This window comes from Artibeus jamaicensis, unplaced genomic scaffold (genome assembly GCF_021234435.1).
Source record: "Artibeus jamaicensis isolate MK-2021 breed Jamaican fruit bat unplaced genomic scaffold, CSHL_Jam_final scaffold_916, whole genome shotgun sequence".
Taxonomy (NCBI): Eukaryota; Metazoa; Chordata; class Mammalia; order Chiroptera; family Phyllostomidae; genus Artibeus; species Artibeus jamaicensis.
The window spans coordinates 978,693-988,070 of record NW_026522059.1 but is presented as its reverse complement, the minus strand read 5'-3'; the positions used below and the strand labels follow the sequence as shown (position 1 = coordinate 988,070).

General features: G+C 64.5%; 1 protein-coding gene across 5 annotated transcripts; it reads right to left on the bottom strand.

The window, feature by feature from the left end:
• Nucleotides 1-5,229: 5,229 nt before the first annotated feature.
• On the bottom strand, nt 5,230-8,169 carry LY6H (lymphocyte antigen 6 family member H). Of its 5 annotated transcripts, none has more exons than XM_053660891.1 (6): nt 8,028-8,169; nt 7,424-7,843; nt 7,141-7,203; nt 6,792-6,919; nt 6,009-6,128; nt 5,230-5,784 (listed from the first exon to the last, which is right to left on the bottom strand). In XM_053660891.1, coding segments are annotated over exons 2-6 (549 nt in total). In that variant the 5' UTR covers nt 7,426-7,843; nt 8,028-8,169; the 3' UTR covers nt 5,230-5,548. The 5 variants fall into 5 exon arrangements, with proteins under 5 accessions (XP_053516866.1, XP_037022541.2, XP_037022543.2 ...); XM_037166646.2 differs by having other exon boundaries at nt 7,424-7,593; XM_037166648.2 differs by lacking the exon at nt 8,028-8,169 and having other exon boundaries at nt 7,141-7,244; nt 7,424-7,996.
• Between the last annotated feature and the right edge of the window lie 1,209 nt (nt 8,170-9,378).

Here is a 9,378-nt window from a genome sequence, read left to right as displayed (position 1 = left end):
TGTGAGGTGATGGATGCTACTGAACTCACCATGGTGACCTTTTCACAATAAGCTCATGATCTGATCAGCATGTTGCACCCCTTCCACTGATACAGTGTTATCCACCAAGTATCTCAAAACTGGAAACAGAAGTAGCCCAGCTTTGCCTGTGTTTCTGTTTAGAGACGCCTTACTTAGCTACATTGTAGCTTCAGTGACACTGGGCTCACAGACATGGGCACCAGGACCTCGCCCAAAGGAAGCTCGTCCAACCTGTATATTTTCCCCATGGCGCACATCCCAGCCCTCTCCTGCCTTGGAAACCAGCCAGCACTTCCGCCCCGTGCCCGGGTGCTATTTTGAACAGCAAAATAACCAACAAAAATGCCAAAACTGTGGCACCAAGTAACCCATGCAAAGCACACCTGCCTGCAGCAGAGAATGTCTCCTGGTCAGGCTCAGTGTGTCGGGTGACTTGGGTTTGTTGCCACTCTGCCATGAAAGCTATAGGACGGGGGCTTGGTCCAGGAGGGAGGCAGTGGGATGGGATCGCAGGGAGAATCAAAATATCCAAGGTGGCCCTGGCTGGTGTAGCTCAGTGGATTGAGCACAGGCCTGCAAACCAGAGTATCGCGGTTCGATTCCCAGTCAGGGCACATGCCTGGGTTGCAGGCCAGGTCCCCACTGGGGGACACATGAGAGGCAACCACACTTTGTATTTCTTTCCCACTCTTTCTCCTTCCCTTCCCCTCTCTCTAAAAATAAATAAATATTTAAAAAAATATCCAAGGTGTGTCCAGAAGTTGGGAGTGAGGGGGAGGAGGGGAGAAGCGGGGGCGGACAGGAGCCTGGGCACCTCTCCTCACCACTTAGCCGCCTGGCATCCCGAGGGCCGTGTTCTGGGCTGTGCACAGTCAGGCGAGGCCACTGCAGGGCAGGGTGGGCCGGTTGCACCCCGCACACCAGTGGTGAATGAGGCTGTCCCCAGGGCTGGAGCTGGCTCTGGAGCTGACGGGGCCCCGGGGCTGCCACTGAACGATGTCTAGGGTGGTGGTGCAGAGGCCACGCCTGGTCTGCACCACCCCAAGCCCTGCAGCCCCACCACCAGCTCACACTCACACACACACACACACACACACACACACACACACACTCGTGCACACCCGGCCAGCCCAGAAGGGCTCCCCCCTCCCTCATTTCAGAGTCCTGTCTGCCCCCCCGCCCCAGGCTACCTTTCTTCCCAGGCTCCTGGAGGCTGCTGGCCTCCTTCCCACCTCCTCCCCGTGAGCTGCCCCAGTTCTGGAAGGCGCTGCCCACAGATCAAAGGTGTGAGCCGCCTCCTGAGGCTTGGCGTCAGGGACCCTGTGAGCAGGCCTGGCTTTCTCCAGCTGAAGGAGAGACTCTGGAATGGGGGTGGGGGCAGCGTCCCGACGGAGAGCAGGTTCACAGGTTCGGAGAGAGCGCCAGGGGGTCAGAGGGATCCTCCAGCTTGTGCCCAGCGTGCTCGGCCCACCAAGGGCCACAGACGGTTCTGCAACATGAAGCGAGAAACACACAAGGGGGAGTGTGCGGTTCGGGGTTTTGCACCCAGAAAAACTGACGAGCTATTCTCAGCTTCCATGAACCGGGGGGTTCTGTCCCCGGGAGACAAGGCCCCAGAGAGCCCACTGGTGACGATGCAGGAAGGGCCGGTGTGGACGGCGTGTTTGGAGGGAGCTAACGGTCCCTGAGGACGCGGCTCGGACAGGGCACAGACGCAGCAGGACCACGAAGAGGTGAGGGGCGCAACAGCGAACTCTGAGCGTTCGCAGCAATTGGACTGTGGCCCGGTAGCGCAGTCGCCCCGAGGCTGCGGCGTCTGCCGGGTAAAAGAAATGAGTGACTAGGAGGTGCCAGGAACCCGGGCCGTCCTGTTCGCTGCCTCCTGTCCGCCAGGGCTCTCGGCGTGAAAACCAGAGTATGAAAGCAGGTGCTACCTGGTCTGGAAACAAGGTCAGGGCTGAGGGGAGACCCTCCTGGATTAGCGTGTGTCCTCGACCCAATGAGAGTGTCCTCATAAGGGCAGAAAAGGACCCGGGGAGCTCCCGGGGCAGGGGCCACGTAAAGACGGTGCAGAGATTGGAATGAGGGGGTCACTAGCCAAGGAACACCAGGAGCCCCCAGAAGCTGGGGGTGACGAGGTCGGATCCACCCCCCGGGGACCTTGGTCCCGTCCAGGCCTTGACTCCGATGCCGGGCCCCCAGACGGTGGGACACGAGGTCCCGCCATTTCAAGCCGCCTCTCAAGGTCGTTGGTTACGGCAGCCCCAGGGGACTCCCACAACAAGCGTCAGCACGGCTGGGCCAGGGGCGCCACTGTCCCGAGCCCGTCGCATGGTAGCTGGTCCTCATACCCGAGGTCCCTGCTCCTCCCGGGGCCCATCCCCCGTCTCCACTCAAAAGCCTGCTCTCCTCCTCCCTGGAGAAGACTCAGACAGAAGACAGACAGACAGATAACAGACAGTAGATAGTAGATGACGGACGACAGGAAGAACAGCAGGTCGGCCGGTGGATGAGACACTGAACCCCACAGTCTCGAGGCTGCATTGTCTTCACGCCAGCTGCGTCCCACAACAGGTGTGTGGGTGCCGGCCGCATGGAGTCTCCTGGGACCCCCCCGGGCCCCATGTTGCTGGCACTTTTCTGCACTCTGTCCTGACACGACAGCTCATTTGCCGCAGCTGCTGCTGAAGCCGAACGCTGGGCCCGAGCGCGGGGCTCTCCGAGGGGTCTCGGGGGAGCCGACGGCACAGTAACCACGGTGACTCCTGCGTGGCGCACCCTGGGGACGTTTTCACCAAGAACAACTTGATTTGCTCAGCAGGTGCTGAGTCCCCTTCCCAGGGTGTCCCCTGGGGCCTCCCCTGGATCCAGACCCTAACTGTGTCGTCTCAGGAAGGTGGAGGCTTGTCTTTCTGTCCATCTTGAAGTCTGTCCATCTCACAGCCTGGCCGGGGCAAACGTGGTCCTCAGGTCCCCAAGTCTGACAGGGTGGGCCCAGTCCTCAGAACCAGTGGAGCAGGGACCCCATGTCCCCCTTCAGAACAGAGAGCTCTGGGGAGGCGGCGGGCTGTCGGAGAGAGCGGGGCTTCCGGCCCCGCCCCACACCACGGCACCCCGCCCTCATTCATTCATTCATTCGGAATCACCGACCGCCTGCCCGGGGGCTGGCCAGAGAGGCCTGGTTCCAGGGGTCTCTGTCCAGGGCTGGGCCAAAACACAACCTCCCTCACGCAGCCCACCCAAGAGAGTGGGGGCCAGGAGCGCAGACTGTGGTCCTTTCCCAGCTCAGGCCCAAACGAGGAGAAGCCCAGCCAAAACTCTTGAGAGCATTATTCGGGAACCGGACAAATGGATCCTGAAATTCATCCGTGAGAATCAAGCACAACCTTTTAAAAAGAAGAGCAAGGAGGGGCACCTGCCTGCCAGGTGTGGAACCTGCGGTGAAACTGCCAGAATCAAAGCAGCACCGTAGGGTCCTCGGCGCAGAGTGCACAGTGGGCTCCTGAGGGACTGCACGTCAGTAACAGGGTGACGCCCTGGCTGGCGTGGCTCAGTGGACTGAGCGCCAGCCTGCAACCCAAAGGGTCTCCGGTTCGATTCCCAGTCAGGGCACATGCCCGGGTTGTGGGGCCAGGTCCCCAGTAGGGGGCGTGTGAGAGGCAACCACACACTGATGTTTCTCTCCCTCCCTTTCCCTCTCTAAAAATAAATAAGTAAAAATATTTCAAAGAAACCAGTTGCAGACTTGTGAGGGACACATTCTGCTACCAAGGTGGCACTTCGCGCCAGCGGGGAAGGACTACTCGCAGAGAACACGGCTTTGGGGCAGGCGGGAGGGTGGACGGCTGAGAGCGCGGCCCCGGGCCCGGTGCAGGCGGCTGCACGGACCTCTGTCCGTCGGTTCGGGGGGCCTTCGGCTCGCGCCACGACCACAGGTCCCTCTGGACGTGCTGACTGGGACGCGCATCCCTGTGAACTGTTCAGAGCGGAGGGGCTCACCGCTGGGGCACGTCCGCGTGCCCGCCAGACCAAGCGCGGCCCCCGCACTGCGGACAACCACCTGCCACCACGGTCGTGCGGGTGTTGCGAGGCGAGACACAGGCCCCACAGCTCGGAAGCGGGGGCTCCGTGTTGCCCCCCGAAGTCCCCACTCATTTCCAGTCACACACCTTTCTTAAAAGAGCTGCGAGAATTCCCTTCCGTTTGTTTGAAGTCCTTCCCTCGAATAGCAAACTCGGCACAAAGGCCGGCTCCTGGACGCCCTGGCTCCCTGGTGCCCACCGCGGGGCCGGCTTCCAGCCTCTCCTGGGTCGCCCCCGCGCAGCCGCCCTAGGTCACAGGCGGCGGTGCTGTCCCAGGGTCCCAAAGTGGCAGCCCTGGGGGCGGGTGGCATGTTACTGGGGGGTGGGCAGGGCAGGGTGGGGGCATCGCAGAGCACAGAGCAGATGACCTTGTGCCGTTTCCGCCAGCGGAAGTGGACACCACTCAGCAGTGACCCCGGTGTCCCTCACCCTGGACCCCAGACACCTCTCCACAGGTCATCAGAGGAGCCTGACAGGGAGGTCAAGGCCAGGTCTTAATGGAACCGCTGTCCTTCCCAAGGAGTCCAGGACCCAGAAGTGACCAAGCCCTGGGTCAGCCACACAGGGAAGAGGAAGAACTGGCCAAAGACCTGAGCCAGAGGAAGCCTGAAGTGGCCGCCGAGTGTCACAGGGTGAGCCTGGACCACAGGACGAGCCACATGGCCAGTGGGTGCAGGAGGCCTGGCTGGACTTGGGTGCAGGGACAGGACCACAGAGCCTCAGCCGGAGCAGGAAGGGCCGGAGAGGCTGCGCCCTAAGACCCACCTCCAGCCGTCCTGCCCTTCTCCCCCGCCAGAGTGCCCCAGGGCCTCTGTGCCATCCCACACGGGGGTGGGGGACGTCTGGGGAAGAGGGCCCCTGAGTGTGGGTGCAGGCACTGGCACGGGCCTGTGTGTGCACCCCACCCGCAGTCGTGGGCCGAGAGTGAGGCGGGCGCGGCCGGGGCGTTGCTCTCGCCTCCGCCCGAACCACCTGCCCCACTGCTCCCTGGTCTCGCCAGGCTCCAGCCCCGCTGGGCAGCCGGCACCACAGCCCCAAAACCGGGTGCCCCCGCCCCTCCCCAGCACCCCACTCCCACCTCCCTTCGGGCACCCGTGTCCCCCACACCCGGGCCCAGAGCCAGGTCTCTGGATGCAGAAGCCACTTTATTTCTCGGTAGAAGACACCCTCACAGCCAAGCCGCTGAGCCGGGCCTGGCTCAGCCCGGCTGCCGCTCAGCGAGTGGGGGTCCCAGCCCCCTGCCCTCATCCCCAGACATCCAGCCCACCCGAGGGACGCTGGTGTCCGGCAGGCGCCCTGCTGGCTAGGACTCGGAGCTGGTGGGGAGACAGGCAGGGGTGAGGGCCGCGGAGGGTGGCAGAGCCGTGCCGAGGCGGAGCCGGGCAGAGGAGGGGCAGCCACAGGCCGGGGGCACCCCTCAGAAGCCCTGCAGGAGGCAGGGGACCTCAGGGCCCAGCCCGGAGGAGGGTGGGCCCCAGGCTGAGCAGGAGCCCGCCGGCCAGGGCCCAGGGGCTGCCGCCCGGCCCGGGCCCCCCGTTGCACAGGTCTTTGTGGCAGCAATCCACGTCCACCTTCAAGACCCCAGAGTTAATGAAGCCCATGAGGTAGTCCGAGAAAAAGTGCCGCTTCACGAAGTCACAGGACGAGGCACACATCCTGTTCACCGAGTGGTCCTTCCGGCCTGGGGAGCAGAGGCGCTGGACTGGGAGCCCCAGCTGGGCCCTCTCGGCCTCGCACCCGGCCTGGCCCAGGATCAGGCTCAAGCCCGGAGCAGCAGGCCTGGGACCCTGTCCCCACCTACACTGTCCCCAGTGACAGGGGCCGCCTTGGGGGGCAGCTCACAGTCACACGGCAGGCCAGAGGGGCTCAGGCCACCCCCACCCTCCCCACCGGGCCCCGGCTTACTGCTGCTGGGGTCCGTGATTCGGACGCTGGCACACACTGTGTCGGACGGCGGGCACTGCCTCGGGGTGCAGTGGCTGGAGTTGGTGGTCAGGGTGCAGTCCTGGCACCACAGGCCATGAGCTGGGCGGGCCGAGGGGCAGGGTGACCCGAGGAGCTGGGGGCCGGCCGGCCAGCACCCCCGCATCCTCCTGCCCGCCTGCTGCAGGTGCTCCTAGGAGAACCACGGGGCTGTGGGCGGCCGGGCAGCCGGCCCCTGGCGGGCAGTGACCAGGCATCCGGAGAGTGGGCCCTGGAAGAACCCCTGTGGCTTCCGGGTAGTTTACAGTGAGGGTCCCTCCCCTGGGATTCTGGAAGACCCCTGCCCCTCCTGGGCTTCCCGGGCGGGTGGGCCTGCACACTCCCACCCCTCCCACGTCCCCCCTTTCCCAGAGTTCTCTTGGTTCTAAGTTTGCAAGGACCAAACAGGACTCGAAGGGCAACCGGGGGTGGGGGGGCTCTGCGAGTCGTGGAGCCCAGACCCCCTGCACTGAGTGGGGCATCGGTGCAGCAGCCAAGGAAGAAGGCCCTGGGCCCTCCGGGGTCCGGAGGGACCCACGGGGCTGGGAGTGCAGCACGGCCCCCTGGGGCGGTGAGGGGGAGGGCCCGGCTGGCCTCGCAGGGGCCCAGGAGGGGCTGTGCCTTTGATGAGCGCTGGGGTCTGGGGGCGGAGGGGGAGGCTGGTGGCCCCACAGCCCAGCTCTTTCGGGGAACCGGCCCTCCCCGGGCCGGCCGCCCCAAACTCACCCGGCGCAGAGCACAGCAGGGCGGCCAGCAGCGCCAGGCTGAGGCCCTTCACGGCTGCGGGCAGCATGCTCCAGGTGGGCGTCGGGAAGGCACGGGCGCTGCGGGTGGGGGTCCTCCGGGGCGCAGGCCTGGCAGGGAGAAGCCTGGGTCAGCAGACACGGCGCCCCGGCAGGCCCGAAGGACCCTCTCCTCTTCTGGCCCCCGAATGCAACCTCCTCCCGGGAATCCACCGCCGGGTCTCCCCGGAGCGCGAAGATTCCCACCCCCAGCCCATCCCCCAGAGCGTCCGCCCCCACACAGTCCCCTCCGGCCGGCGACAGGCCGAGATGCACCCCTGAGCGCCCAGCACCTGTGGGATAAGGGGTGTCGGGCGCGTTTTCTCCTCCTCCCCGGGGCAGCGGCAGGCGCGGCCCTAAGGAGAGGGCAGGGCGAGGTGCGGGAGGACCGCACCTGCTGTGGGGGGAGGGGCGCGTGCTGAGTCCCCACCCCGCACCCCTGGGCTGGGGGGCCGGGAACCCCGCGCGGAGCCGCCTCCCTTCGCCTCCCCGGCGCGCGCCTCAGCGCTCCCCGAGGGTCGGAGAGTGGAGGGCAGGCCGCGGGTCGCGGGGCTGGGGGGAGGGGTGCGCACTCACATCCCTGGGGTGTTGGCGCTCGGATGCTCAGGGTCCCCGGGCGGTGCTGGTGGCACGGGGAGCGGCGTCCTTCGCTCTCCCTGCGGACCGGAACCTGGGGCAGTCTCCTCGTCTTTCGGGGAACGCAGCCGCAGACGCGGACCCCGCGCGAGAGGCGGGGCGGAGCCGGGCTGGGGGCGCGAGAGGGCGGGGGCGGCGGGACTCACGCTGCCGGAGCACCCAGGGCTCTGAGGTCCGAGGCTGCTCTCGGCCCCGTACGGTCCTGGGCCCAAAGCCAGTGGACGCCGGCTCGCCCGCGCGCTCGCCTCTCCAGTTCCCGCTCCCTCCGCCGCCTCCACCTCCCCCTACCCAGGCGCGGGAGGCATCCCTTCCCCCTCTGGTTGGCTGAGATCCCCTTGGAATTTCTCGGAAGAACGTTTACTGTGAAAGGAAGCGAAACACACAAAGACGCGGGGAGGGAGAGAGGGAGCAGCGAAGGTGCTGGTGCGAGGTCCCCGTTCACAGAGGCAGCCCTGCCCCTCCCCAGCCCCCGACTGCCGGGGGCTCTTCTCCCGGAGCATCCCCACGACCCCCACCAGCAGCCGCGGACAACCCCAATGCCCACCTCCTGGGCAGGACGTCACGGCCCTTGGGCTGCGGTCTTGGCTTTGACTCTGCCCCCACCCCCCACCCAGCTCTGACCTGCTGCGCCTTGGCGCCTGCGTCGCTGGGTCTGGCATCGGTCTCCACTGGGCTCTGAGTAAACCAAGCGGGGGCGTCGCCGCTCTCCGCCTGCCTTCATGTGTCCAGGAAATATGAATGGAGTGCCCACTATTGGCCTGGCGCTGCCCTAGGGCCCCCCCCCACCACAGCAGGATGAGAAGAGCGTGGCTGTCCCCTTGAATCTTACGCAAGACAAATGATCGTCACCGGCATGTCGTTGCAAGACTCGAAAGTCTTTGTGTTCGCGGAGCACACAGTGCACGCAAGCCCTTGCCTGCGGTGGCTTCGCTGCCGGGCACCCTGCAGGCGGCCGTTGTCGTCCATCTTACCGCGCGAACACCTCGCGGCCCAGAGATTGAGACCCCTGCCCAAGGTCGCACAGAGACCCAGCGACCAGCAATGCAGCTGATGCTGGGGCCCAGCCACCTGGCTCCCCAGCCTGCACACCTCCCCACCTTCCTGCTGCTCGGGAGGAGTGGAGGGAGAGGAGCAGACTCCCTTTTGGGGGCCGGGGCTCCCACAGATTCAGCAGAATTCAAATACGAGCTCAAAGGTGACAATCAGCAAACACCCTGCACAGCGGGATGCAGCTGAAAGAGTGACTTTCTCCGTGGAAGGAGGCAGGTGTAGAGTACAAAGTCCATCGGCTCCACAGCCTCGGATGTACCAAAGGAGGGGTCCCCTCCAAACTGACCACACTCACGCGGAGAAGAAAGGAAGGAAGAGACTCTGGGAGGCCTTGCCAGCCTCCGCAACTGCGTGAGCCGATTCCTTAAAGTACATGTCTTTTGCTTTTTCTCTCCCTCCCTCTCTCTCTCTCTCCAACACACACACACACTCACACACACAGTCAGGAAGTCAAATCTGTCTGGAAAATATCCAGCCATTGTTAACATAATGAGAACAGTGTGCGTGACATCGATGTGACCTGGCAGCCAAGGAGCATGGACTGGAATGCACATGTGTGAACAGCGACACCTTCACTGTACTAGTCAGTGGGGGCAGTAGATGCCACTGAGTGAACATGTGCCCTGTGTGACCGTCACATTCAAAATGACTGAGGGAGCAGAGCAACAACTCTGCATCGGATTTCGTGATAAACTTGAACCTTCCTCCATAGAAACTGTTTGGATGATTCAGAGGCCAGAGCTGTGGACAACTGGTGACTGGCAGCTTCATCACCGCAACACGCCTGCTCACACGTCACGTCTCACGCAGTGTTTTTCAGTGAAACATCCAATCCCCCGGGTGAC

Bases quoted from the DNA above. Each gene is read 5' to 3' on its own strand.
- LY6H (XM_053660891.1), bottom strand. The intron at 6,920-7,140 runs GTGCTGGGCGCT...TCTCCCTGCCAG, and splicing joins CGACACCCCTTATCCCACAG to GCCTGCGCCCCGGAGGACCC. The intron at 6,129-6,791 runs GTGAGTTTGGGG...CGGCCCGCCCAG, and splicing joins CCTGCTGTGCTCTGCGCCGG to CTCATGGCCTGTGGTGCCAG.